Source organism: Octodon degus, unplaced genomic scaffold (genome assembly GCF_000260255.1).
Source record: "Octodon degus isolate 3935 unplaced genomic scaffold, OctDeg1.0 scaffold00018, whole genome shotgun sequence".
Classification (NCBI taxonomy): Eukaryota; Metazoa; Chordata; class Mammalia; order Rodentia; family Octodontidae; genus Octodon; species Octodon degus.
Genome location: NW_004524594.1, coordinates 7,966,028 through 7,979,397, shown reverse-complemented (window position 1 = coordinate 7,979,397; position 13,370 = coordinate 7,966,028). Strand labels below are relative to the sequence as shown.

General features: G+C 39.9%; 1 protein-coding gene across 1 annotated transcript in view; it reads right to left on the bottom strand.

The window, feature by feature from the left end:
- Window positions 1–4,308: 4,308 nt before the first annotated feature.
- The window catches only part of Lrrc4c (leucine rich repeat containing 4C), a 183,456-nt gene continuing 174,394 nt past the window's right edge, over window positions 4,309–13,370 (bottom strand). Inside the window, exon 2 of the mRNA XM_004627035.2 lies at window positions 4,309–6,386. Within this exon, the coding sequence (XP_004627092.1) occupies window positions 4,422–6,344 (1,923 nt within the window). The 5' untranslated portion in view covers window positions 6,345–6,386 and the 3' untranslated portion in view covers window positions 4,309–4,421. The remainder of the gene's footprint in view (window positions 6,387–13,370) is intronic.

Here is a 13,370-nt window from a genome sequence, read left to right as displayed (position 1 = left end):
AGATACCATTGCAGATACTTGGCTCCAAGTATTTATATTACATAAACAATGGGAGAATGGCTTTGTAATACATACTTTTTTTTTTTTTTTTTTTTTGGCGGAATCGGGGATTGAACTCAGGCCCTTGCGCTTGCCAGAGAAGCGCTGATTCCACTGAGCCATCTCCCCGGCCCCATACTTACTTTTAACTAAGGCATTTCTGTATTGTTACTTATGGTTTTTGCTTTCCTTTCACTGCGCAGGGGCTAGCATCCAAGGTTCTGCACCTAGGAGGTAAGCACTCTACGCAGAGCCACACCCCAGCCTTTGCACTGATATTTATCAGTGACATCAACTTTAAAGTCTTTATTAAAACTAGTAAGCTGGAGCACCATATAACCAATCAAATAAATTATTTAAAAGTGCAAATTATTTAAAATTATACAATGTTGTAAGCGTTTATAAGTACTCATTTAAATCTTCTGTTTATCCAAATAGCTATGATTTCTCCAGAAGGATAGAGGACCCGCGCTGGGATTGCAGACATCTGCCACCACCCCTGGTCTCGGTGGTCAACGCAGTGTACCTGCAGGTGGGGCTGGTGAGGTACATGGTGCCGTGGATCGAACCCAAGTCCCTGCGCTTGCTTAAGCAGGCCCTTAGTCTGCTGAGCTATCTCACCAGCCCTCATTCTTACACCTTGATCAACATTTAACTTAGAACTGCTGCACACACTGTGGTCACTCACTGATTTTCAAGTGTCAATGAAGTCTTTTTATTAAAAAAAATATTTATTTTTTCCTTTGAGGAAAGTAACTCTCCCATTGTTTGTTATTTTCCAGTGCATCCATATTAGTTCATAATACATAGTCTTAAACAATATGCTAAGTATACTAATTTTGATTGTAAACCCTGAAGGCAACCATTCACCAGACTTTAAAAATATTGATCTCTGTTTCATAATGAAATGAACTATTTAAATCTTTGGAAAGATTGTTATCCATAAAATTTGCAATATGGGGGAAATTAGGCTATATTAGGGTGTTATCTGTGTGAATTTGTCAATGTGAGTCCGTTTGGACATGTTCAGAGGTGTAGATGACCAGGTTTCAGCCAAGTGTGAAGAGCAAGCATTTGAAGCAGAAAAAGATGTTGAAGACTGTTCTTTATAAGCCCCCTTTGATGTCTCCCAGAATAACCTGCATCCCTTAATTAGCAAACAGTAGGAATCACACACACACACACACACACACACACACACACACACACACACACGCAGAGTGGGCTTCTTGTGGTTCATTGAAAATGGTGTAGATTTAGCGCACAAAATGTTTCAGGATACAGCCACCCATTTGCCTTGATATAGAATATCAGTAGATCAGGAGACGTGTGACTGGGCCTTGATGTAGGAGTAGACTAGATGTATAAACCATCCTATGTGCTCTACGATGATCCCAGTAAGTCCATACTATGTATGTGTCTCTCTCACGAGGCAGATCAGCTACTGATGATCAATATAGACCCATAGATCATCGAAATGATCTAAAATTCGTTTCAGTTTTCTCAAATATGCTTTTTATAGCCCTCTGTCCTTCCTCTCCAAAACCTTTTTGCAAAGGAATTACTAAGCACATCACTGTAATCAATCTGGCTAAATTAATCTTTCATCAATACAGTTTTTTCAAAGGCGTTCAATAATATGCTTGTTATATGAATCCTATGTTTTAGATTCTGAGCTATTTTTTGGTGTAATTTCTTCCTTCATCGTATTTAGCAGAATTTATCTAACTGCTCAGATGCTGCTCAGAGACAAGAGGACTTTCATGCTGTGACTAACTTCCTAAGAATTATAAGCTCAAAATGAAACAGGTTTAGAGTCTGTAAACAGAATTTGGTGAGCACAAGCCGAGCAAAAATGGCTCTTTTTCTGTCCTAATTTATAGCTCTCTTTGCACTAGTGCTCACTTACCCTTCCATCTATGCCTGGAGGGGTACGTGTGGGTGTGGGGCTGTTGTTTAGGAATACAACGGTAGGTATACTCGGTAATGAATGAATCAAAAAATGAGAGGTAACATGTTTCTTCTCATTGCCTGTGTCTGCTCCACTGTAGAAGCAAATAGGAGTTATGTTTCTAACAAAGGGGAAGTGGAAGGAGAAACAAAGAATGAGCAATCAAAGTATAGAAGCAAAAGTTTGTGTGTTCCCATTCATTTGCTATCCTGGCCTCACATTTCTCTGACCTACTTTGCTAGTAATGATTGATTTTTCACATCTGGAGACCACAAAACCCAAGCATGTGGTCCAGCCTGTGGAACTAAATGGGAGCATCCACACTGTTCATCCATTAGAGGCTGAAGATTTCTTCCTTTCAGTCGATTCTTATTTCACCACCAAGGTGGCCAGTTTCAAGTCCAGTGATATGACATTCATATTTCACTACACCAAAATCAAAAGGTAGATATTGCACACACCGTAACTTAAAATATTAGCAAAGTGCTGTGGTGTACAACCAGAAGATTCTAGTTTCACTTGGGAGCTTAGAGGCCTATCTAAATTTTCTCCTGCATCCTTAAAAATACCTCTAGATGAATTACATTAACATTGCGGCCTCAAGCTGTTTGTGGGAACTGGGAACACTTATGCTTTACTTGAAAGGGAAACGGTGCCCCAACCTGCCAGAAGTGTTCTGGCTCATTCTACAGGTGAAGGTGAAGATTTTGTTTCACTGTGTTTTTGTTTGCTTGTTTGAATAGATAATTTAAACCGTATTTGGATTCTCTTAACCTGATCCTTTATCGTAGGATGGGCTTCCCAGCCTTTATTTTCTCAGTTACAATGATTTATGGACTTTAAGCATCTCTGAAACATTTTGGATGTGATTGGTCTTTATGACAATGAATTTAACATTGGTATCACTGACATGAAGTACCTTTGGTGACCTTGAAAAAAAAAGCATTTATGTCTTCTGGTGGAGTCCATCTACTCTTCTGAGTAACTCTACACTCATATCTCTTTACAGTTTAGGGATGTGCACTTCGAAATATAAAGTCAACTCTCTCAAAGGGTGAAAGACACCATCACGGAAGGTTGACGTAATAAAGCGACCTGATATTTTGAAATGTCAGAGTCTCAAAACACCACTCATCCACCTAACCATTAAATGAGAGGTGACCTCTAATGAAAAAAAAAAAAAAAAACAACTCTCTGGAATATTTCTGTAATCATTTTCTGTATAGACTGAGAATTATGTAAGGGCAGGAATCAGTCCTCATTTGGGTACCTACAATAGCATAATTAGTTTTTAGCACATAGCAAGTCTTTTATAGTTATTGTTGTACTAAACTTTCTAACACTCACAACCAAACATTCTTTTTTCACTGTAGATAATGTAGAAAACTTCCACCTTTTAGGGTCACATTTCATCTAGTCAGGAAAATTTTATTTAGAAGACAGTAAATGAATTATATTAATATTTTCTTCCAAGTGGAATTGAATTTACTTTACAAAATCATTGCTTTTGAATTGGTGCGTTCTACAGAGGATAACCCTAATGAGAAGGAAAAAATACCACAGCATCCTTTAAAACTGATCTGAAACTCAAGTGAATTAGTGAAGTGGAACCTCGTTAGAGATGGATAGTGTGTCTAAAGAATACTGTAGTATTTTCTTAGCATGGAGGAGATCTAATACCATACTACAAATGAGTTGTGTCCAGGAACAGAAAAACCAACAATATTTTATTTATAATTGTATTTTAAGATTCTGAACTACAAATTCTGGTTCTAGAGTTTTTTAAAAGTTATGGGTTTTATAGATGGTCATATGTAACTTAATCTGTTCTTTGCTTTTTTTTTTTTTTTTTTCTTCCTGCGGAATGTTCCTCCTCATAAATACAGAACAGGTCATTACATGAAAAATATAAGATCTTGTAGTTTCCTCACTCTTTCTTAAAAATCTATTTCTAATATTGCATTCCCCATTGGACTACTTTCTAAGGTCATGAGGGGAAAAAAACAAAAAAATAGAAATAAAGAATAACAGCCAAGGGAGAGAGAGAATGAGAGCTTGAAAGACAAAATAGACTGGATCTCACCACTGGAATTCACCATAAAAATCTCAAAGTGTAACAGAATTCTTACAAAATTTCCTAGACCAGTTCTTTAGGGAATTGAGATCTATGTAAAATATGGCAATCAGGGAAGGGAGGGACGAGATGGGGGAAAATAGTGAGTAACTGCAGCAAGAACAGGTTCTGAGGAATACACGTAATTTTGTCTGCTTTAGATCACAATAGAATTTTTAATAAATAAATTTCTTTTCTTTTTTGATTTTTTGTAAAGACACTTTTTTGAAACAGTAGATTCAGCCCAGTCATTTGCGTCATTTTTTTTTTAATAAACTGTCTCTTTTTGACTGTTTGTTTTCTGTAACTGTGAGTGTTTTAGATCTGAGTCTCTTGTACATTGTCTTTAGAGTTCATTCGGATCAATAACGGTTCATGCACTGAACTGTGTATTGAATTTATTGTGTTAACTGTTGTTGTGTGGTTGAAGGGAGATTTGTAAGAGTTATAGTGGTTGAGGTGCTCATGCTCTATGGCAGGCATGGGCAGGTGGCTTTCCAGGGGCGTGTCCCCTGCGATCTCATCATCCACGTTTATGATTTCAACAGTCCTTGTCGGAGCGTGATGGTTCTGCCGATGGTGCTGCTTCCTCATCTTATAGAAAATGACCAGCATCACTGCAGCCATAAGTGTGATGGCCACAAAACACCCAATGATGATTTTGGTCGTTTTCATGACCTCATCAATTCCCGGGATCCCACTGTTTATATCGGTCACTGGGATGGTGAATGTCTTTTCTGTGGACCTTGTGCTCTGTGGTGTAAGAGAGGTGGTCACATTGGTGGTTTCCCAGTCAATCACTGGGGTGGGGCCCACATTGTTGTCTGTGGTCCGTGCTTCATCCTGAGAAGGTTCCATAGTCTCTACCGTGACAGTTGAAAAGTAAGAGAAAGGAGTAGTAGCTGCTGCAGTAACATTCAGGGTGGCTGAAGCAGTAGTATTTCCGACAGAATTACTCACCATACATGTGTACATGCCTGTGTCTTGCACGGTGACATTCGTGAAATTTAATGTACCGTCGCTGAGCACAGCTATCCGTACCTTGTAAGCCCCATGTGTCATGATTGTTCCATTTGGAGTAATCCAAGACACAGATGTCAGGGATGTGGAAGCACGACATTTCAGCTCAGCTGCCATGCCTTCAGTGACATTGAGGTCTGTGGGGGGCTCCACAATGACCGGAGCATAGCAAGTGAAGTAATTCTGGTCGAGCTCCCCGATGTACCTCCCTTTCAGACTGGGAGGAGTGTTACACCGGGCACAGCAAGCTGTGTTGGAGGGAGCCATGTCTTTTATCCACCAGCTGAGCCACAGTATATCACAGTTACAGTTCCAAGGGTTGTGATGCAAGTGTATCCTCTCTAGGTGATGCAAGGGGGTGAAGAGATCATGGGGCAGTAATGTGAGGTTGTTGTGAGCCAGGTTGATCTCTACTAGTGACTGAAGGTTATCGAAGGCATTCCGTTCAATCACTTGAATCTGCGACTGTATCATCCAAAGTTTTTGAAGGTGCATCAACCCCTGAAAAGAGCCAGGCCTGATTGCAGACAAATGATTCCCAGAAAGGTCTAGCTCATCCAGTTTGATAAGTGGTGTGAGGTTAGGGATTTCCCGGAGGTTGCACATGGCAAGGTTCAAATACCTCAAGTTGGAGAGACCTTCAAAGGCACCTTCTGAGATGTATGAAAGCCTTTTCAACTCCCCTAAGTCCAGCCGACGCAAAGAAGGGATTCGGTTAAAAGCATAAGAAGGGATGCTTTCAATGGGGTTGTTGCGCAACCAGAGCTCCTTCAGTTTAGACAAATATACAAAAGCTCCATTCGGGATGGTAGTAAGACGATTGTCAAACAGTTCCAGAGTGTTGAGGTTGGCCAGACCATTGAAGGCCCCAATTTCAATGGTTCTAATATGGTTCCGACTCAGTTGCAGGATTTCCAAGTGCCTCAAGTGCTTGAAGCTGTTGACTTTGATGATCTGAATTTGGTTCTCGTGCAGGTTCAGCAGGCGCGTGTTGGTGGAGATGCCATCTGGAACCTCACGCAAGTTCTTCCGAACGCAGATCACCTTGCTGAACTGGTTGCTGCAGGAGCACACGGAAGGGCAGGTTTGAGCCCGCACCAGACCGGCCACCATGAGCAGTTGAAGAGCCAGCAGCACCACGAGCAGGGGGTCAAGTAGGGCCCTGTTAAACCTAGGACCTATCATTATCTGCTGTGGATGTAAGGTCATCTTGTTCAACATTCATAATTTATCTGGTGTTGGTCCTTCTGGAGTTCAAACTGTCTGAAAAATAGTAAAAGCAAAAAGAACAGTATTAGGCCTTTCTCCAAATGTCTGTCCAGAGTAATACCAGTGATATACATTATCAGCTAATGCCTTTATTCGTGAGACTAAAATGGAACTCTGATTGAGCTATGTGGTTCTTTACTGAAAAGAGCTTTTCCTCTCATACAAATTAGCTATCAGTTTGTACTCCATAAGATCTGTAATCACAGGAAAGTAGAACAATGAAGTAGAGGGTCCTAATGTATTTACTGAGTGTCACCCAAGTTCATGGCCACATATGGGGTGAACTTCACCATTAATTTCAGTTCCATATCAGATCGAAAAAGCTCAGAAAATAGGACTTATGGGATGCACCTAAAAAACTAAAAGCTCTTTGCAAGATTAGTGGTGCCTGAGACATCACTGAACATCATACTATGTGCCAGGCAGAATGGACCACAGAATGCACAGACGGTTTTATTCAGGAGTGACTACATAGTTTGCAGAACCTAGTGCGGAAGAAAAGTGGGAAATGACTTGTTAAAAATTAAGAATTTACTATCAGTGACAAGAGAACAATAGCAAAAATGGGTCCCTTCACAATTGAAAGTGCATCCTACGAAGCTAACTGTGACCTTTCTTCATACTCACAGCTCTCCTCTAACATATGACCTAGCATTTCCCAAACTATCCTTCACCCATGCCTTCTTTTCAAGATGAACAAATGCAATCTCAGAAAAAGGAGCATGCAAGGATTTGTATCATCAGCGAGCTGAGAACTGAGAGCTTGCCAGATTAGTTCCCGAGCACTAGTCTCAAACCCACCCTGGAAATCCTCCTGTAAGAACAAAGGTAGAAGCAAAGTATTTTTCACAATAGAATTTTTTAAAAGTATCCTTCTTCTTTGAGAAGCTTCAGTTGTAAGCACCAGCAATTTCATTTATGGGACCTGTGAAGGTGCCCTGAAAGCGAAACAAGCAGGTGTGTACATGAATTTCTAGAAAGCAACACATACGGAATTCATTCAAATGCACCCAAATCCTACCTACAGGCAGACAAGTCACGTACTAAACCATCTCCCAAGAAATGCCACTGTTATATGTAGAAAAATAGTACAATAAGACAAATATACTTTGTGTCTTCAAGTTTACTGATTTTAAGTAGATTCATAGATAAAACATAAAATAAATAATATGCTCTATCTTTTTCAGCACAAGGTGTACTTCCTAAGGAACAAGTAGTACCTAGTATATTTCCTACTCAATTGAGGTATTGCTGGCTGGACTCCTGTGAGGCAATTTCCCTTCATCTCAGCCTAAATCTTTTATCTCAGTATTCAAGGTCTCATCTACGGCTCTTTTGGCAAGGATATAAAGGGGATTGGATAGTAAGCAGCTTACTATATGCTAACAAAAATATACTAATTTAAAACCTGTTTGGTGTCATGCCGGGCCATCTTTTCTGTGATTTAATCAAAACTCCGCTCTTGGAAAATGGAAATGAAAGTAGTACACTCACCTCTTAGGGCTGCGAGGATGGCATGACCTAATGCAGCTGTAGAATTTAAATAATGATTTCCAATATTTAAACTCAGCAAATGTTAGATATTCTTATTACTATTCTGTTTTTGTTGCTTCTATTAGCTAGACATGTTAAGCACCGGGTGTCTAAAGATGAAAAAAAGAGAATCCTTGTTCCTGAGAGAATTTTAATTCAAAAGATGAGACAGATAGCAAACAGATGAAGTACAATAATACACGTGCATTGAGATGAGACTGGACCATTCTGGCACAAAAATACAAATGTCAGACCATATTAATTTGTGTGGGGAAATCAAGAGGGCGTGGCTTAAAAAACATAGTGAGTTGATGTAGGTTTTGTAAGAATTGGGGAAGAAAGGAAAGGAAAGAGTTTAGGCAGAGCTACTAACCTGAATCAAGACAAGGGCATGGAAAACATCCTCGTGTACCCTGGGGATGGGAGACACTTCCTGTAACAGGAGAACAAGACTGAAGGAGAGATTAGGAAAGGAAGCTTAGAGGAAATTGGCCCTAGATTGCCCATGCCCGATCATACTACATTTAAGAATCCTGATTTAATCTGTGTGAAACCTGTCTTTTTTTTTAAAAAAAAAGAATGCCATTTTCAGCTTTATTTTCAAGGAATGATATTGAGCTAATACACATGACAGAAAGCTTTGGAAGAAACTAGAGTACAGCAAAAGCCACGAGGATCTTTCAGTTGTTCCCAGTCACCCTTGAAGAGAAGACAATATCGGAAAGCAGGAAAGTTTCATGGTTATACCTTCCATGTCTAAAATGGGGGCTCGAAGTAAAAGGACTGGCTTCTCTTTAGGCTATAACCTCCCGTGGTTCTGAGGTCACCAGTATAAATGGGCCTTTGTAAAGAGCTTCATCTAGGAATTGCGAGGGGGCTCTTTCTAATCACAGGAGATGTGCTTCTCAAGAAAAGCAGCTGTCACTAGCCATCCTTAAACATATATTCACAGGACTACTGAAAGGAGCACTAATCTCAAGAAAGTGATGTTTAAAGTTCTTCATTGCTTTCTAGCTAAAGATAGATACTTGTTTTGGTGCCTTTTCCTGCTCTAGTAAAGAAGATTGGGGAGCAGGGTCTGGGTTACTGATTCTTCTCTTCTCTTCTTTTCTACTATTATGTTTCAAAAGGGATGAAGAGTTACTACCTAATTATAGCTTTTTGTGTATGTATATAGTGACACGTCCTAAACTTTTGGTGATGCTTTACATCTTCTGGTATTTTGACATCTGGTACCTTACTGATCCAAAAGAGGCAGCCCCCTCCAGGACCTCTTTGTTCCTAGAAATAGGAAAGGATTTGCCTACCAGCCCTGACTTTTCTTCTCAAACCACCCAATCCAACACCAATCACCAACTCAGGTACTTTTCCAAGTGCTCACAGAGACCTTATGATCCACCTAGCACCCCACCACCTGAAGGACCACAGAGCCAGGTTCCAGGCAGCAAAGCATACCTGATATCCCAGATCTTGCCAAAACTGCTATCCTGGATTCTTGTATAAGCCATAATAGAGGCTCTTTCCCCTTTAATTCATGACATAACCCCTCCTCGGTCTGGTACTTCTCCCCTTGAGAAATCTTCTTTCACTGTCTTCCTCTCCCGACCTACTGGCCTCAACATACATGAATACTAAGGAAATCATCAAGGGAGATAGTCACTGAACAAGGTCCGAGGGATTACATGAATTCTGTGACTAGGCTTTCACATTGTCCCATTTATACTGTGACTGCACCTGTTAGACTGAAAATTATCTGTCATTGCAAATTTAAACATGGCCTTAAAAAACTATTTTAGGTCTCTACTATTAGTGGGAATCTACCTAAACTTCCAGTGATCACTATCATGGAAAAGTTCTCATTTTAGTGATTTTTTAAAAATAATTTTACTGAGAAACAACAATGAGACACTTTCAAAACCGATTAATAGGACAGTTTCAATAATTAATATATTGCATATTGTTGTCTTCTTAGTGGTTATTCATAGTACAAGATGCAGACATGATATTACGTCCACAAACACTATAAGAACAAATCTTTCTATTCATTGAATTAAGAGAATGTAGCTGTATATCTATCCTAACTTTTGAATATACATATACAAAATGGTCATTCATTTGTATTCCCCTTTTTTGTTTAGTTTTGTCAGAGAAGTGTATTCCATTGTCACTTAAATATTGTAGGTGTATGAATTCAGCAAAATATTCCAATATAGTCTAGTAGTCCATAATTTAGTGGGTTATCCATAGGACTGGCAATGTTAGAAGTTGTTGACTTGAGCCTTTTATAGCTCAGCATATTAATATGGCTTTACTTTTTATATTTCGTTTTTATATTTTTCAGCTGGATGGTTAAGACCAAGATAAAACAAGACCTATATAACAAGAAATGGAACTTTTGTATCTGACAAGGTCAGTCAAATCCCCTCAGGATTTAGCCTGAAACCCTGTACTGTAGTTTGTAGATCCTTTGTCAGTGTCAGCCATGTGGATAAGTCACAGCCATTGCTTGACCAATTTGCTCTCCGTGAAAGCCTGAGACAATGTTTTAAGTATACTTGGACATACATATAATTAGTACATTGCTTAAGTCTATCAGGCATAAAACATAAATAGAAGTTCCCTGTTGCACAAAGCATAATCAGTGTTTCCAGAGTTGGTTTGCCAGGATCCTGCTCTTCCTCCTTTCTCCCATCCCCTACCCAATATCCCTCCTTAGAATCTTTAGTTTCTCTGGCAGTATCTATTTAAATAACTGGTTGAAAGTAAAAAGCAAAGAAGTGAAGAACATACATCTTTACTCTACCATTTGTTGTTATTTTCTTGTTTAAAATATGGCACAATAAAGGCAGCTACACCCAGGGGTCCAGCAAGGAGGCCAAGATATGAGGCTGCTTCACACGCACCTTCTACATCACAGGGAGCTCACATCTCAGGGATGGTGAAGATTGGGCGCTGACTTCTGCTCTGTTCATTTCACTTTCCCCTTCATGGAAAGCACAACACTGCCATCCATTCCAGTCTTTTTTAAAACTGTTACAGAATGTATGTATTCATTACCACATAGTAATCAAAATATCATACTAATAGAAAGGAAAAATTATGCGGTCACTCAGTTTTTTCTTCTTCAATAACTTAGGAGGTGCAAAAATACCTTCTGCTCAATTTTGTGGTATAAAAAACTGTCATGACGAGGAATGGAATGTACTATGATTCAACATATGCAAATATGATACGCTGATATGAATTATAGGGTACATGTGTCTTCTCTTTTTCTATCTCCAGGTATAGTTTTACTTTCCACTTCTTGCTTGCTTCAAGGTCTTTGTGCTATTGCAATTAATCAGGGTTCCAATAAATAAGTCATAAGTAATGATTTATGAATTACAGCCAGTTCAAAGCTAATTTATAACCTACAGCAAATACTTGGCACACAGCACTGAATCAAATAGACCATTATCAACAGAAGGTTTTTTACTTTGAAGCGTAAGTTTTGTTACTTTACATCAAAAGCCATGCTTCAACATCGCTTTCATGCAATGTTTTTATTACATCAAAAGGAAATCAATTTAAAGGTATGCACTATTGGTTCCAATGCTATCTGACAGCATTTACTCACAAATGGATTCTTTGGGGTTTGAATTAAGCTATTATAGTTTTATCCTTGTCCCAGAGGATATCTTGATTTTGCCAACAGACCCTTCTTCCGTCCTGATCCATGCTTCAGTGCCCTGGTAGCCTGGGGAGAGATACAGGCAGTGTTGCATGTGAACAAGCTAGCTAATGGGTCTGCTGTATTTAACACTGTATGGTCACTGGCTCAGCTCAGGCTGTGTCTAGACATTAGAAGTGGTTTGGAAGAGAGGCAAAAGAAAGATGAATTCTGTCAACCACAACCACTCCCTTCTTTGCATTCATATGTCTTTGGTGGTCCCCCAAATCATGGGGCATCAAAAATGCTGATCTCAGGGCCAGCCAGATATCGCAGTGGACGGAAGCGCCTGCTTAGGCAGAGTGCAGCGGCCAGGGTCCAATCTCCAATATAATGTGCTGCCATCATCCCCCAGGGCTTGCTAAGACGGTGATTGGGACTGGGCCTGGTGGTGCGCACCTATAATCCCCGCGCTTGGGAGGCTGAAAACAGGAGAATCACTGTGAGTCCAATCTACGTAGTAAGACCCTGCAGACCCATAGACCCTGCACCAAATATATTTACAAAAAAGAATGCTGACCCCCATACTCAACTGGGGTCACACCTTGCCATCAACTCGGCTTTGCTGTCCCACAACCATCGCTGGCTTTCCTTTCTGTTTCTGGGGCTCTGCTGCTGTAGCAAAGAGATTTCCTTGAATCATGTAGGAGATTCCCCCAGAGATCCACTGAATACTTCCTAGAAATCCTGCACATAGTTGTGTGTTCTGCCATTCCTCCAGCCTCTCACCTCACCAGTCCTTCAGTGTTTGCTTAATGTGATGCAGTGTTAATTAGGGTCCATGCTGAAAACAATCTTAAAAGTCAAATGTTCCCTTCTGAGTAAGTAAAGAGAATACACCTTCATTCCTGAACTCACAAGCAGTGCCAAACGTATGAGGCAGTGTCCATCCACCTTTATCACAGTAAGCTCAGATGACTTCAAAAGGCTGTACCTGTGACACTGTGGTGGCAGGCTTTTGACAGTATAAGGAAGATTATTCAATTAAAGTAGACTTGGACCTTAAAAATGTTCTCCACTCCCTTGTACATACACATTTGTTGACTATGTAATATCCTGTTCCTTTATTTTCTTCAAGATGATTTTATTAGGAAAATTCACTCCTCTGAAAATCACTGTATTTTTGGCCCAGAAAGAGGGTCATTCAGGGCTGATGGGTGGATACTTTAAGGTAGGGGTAGGAAAACTGTGTGCATAGGCCAGACAGTAAATATTTTAGGCTTTGGGGACCACAAGGAATCTTACGCCAATCCAGTATACATTCTGTTAGTGTACAGATACAAACAGAGTGCAAATCAACAGGAAGAGCTGTACTCCAATTGCAGTACCTAAGGGCACAAAAATTGAAATTTCATATGTTGGCATGTCCTTCAAAACATTTTTCTTTTTTTTTTCTTGAACCATTAAAAAATTCAGGAGACATCCTTAACTTGTAGGGCACACAAAGCAAGTAGCAGGCCAACGTACAGACAATCATGTGCTGGGCTGTTATCTAAGAAGACACTGGGAGTAACCATAACACTCATTTTGCTCAAGACCAGTTAATTCTGGGCACGAGACATAGCTTAACCAAAGAGATATAAAAAGAGGTTGGAGGAGGGGATTCTATGAAATTTTCTCTCACAGAGAACAAAATCTTGAGAGAAGAAGTGATGCTTTATTCCATTACTGGATATTGCTGAGAGGTCAAGGCCCCTGGAGCTATTGCAGTCATCTTGTGGGCAAGAGATGAGCTA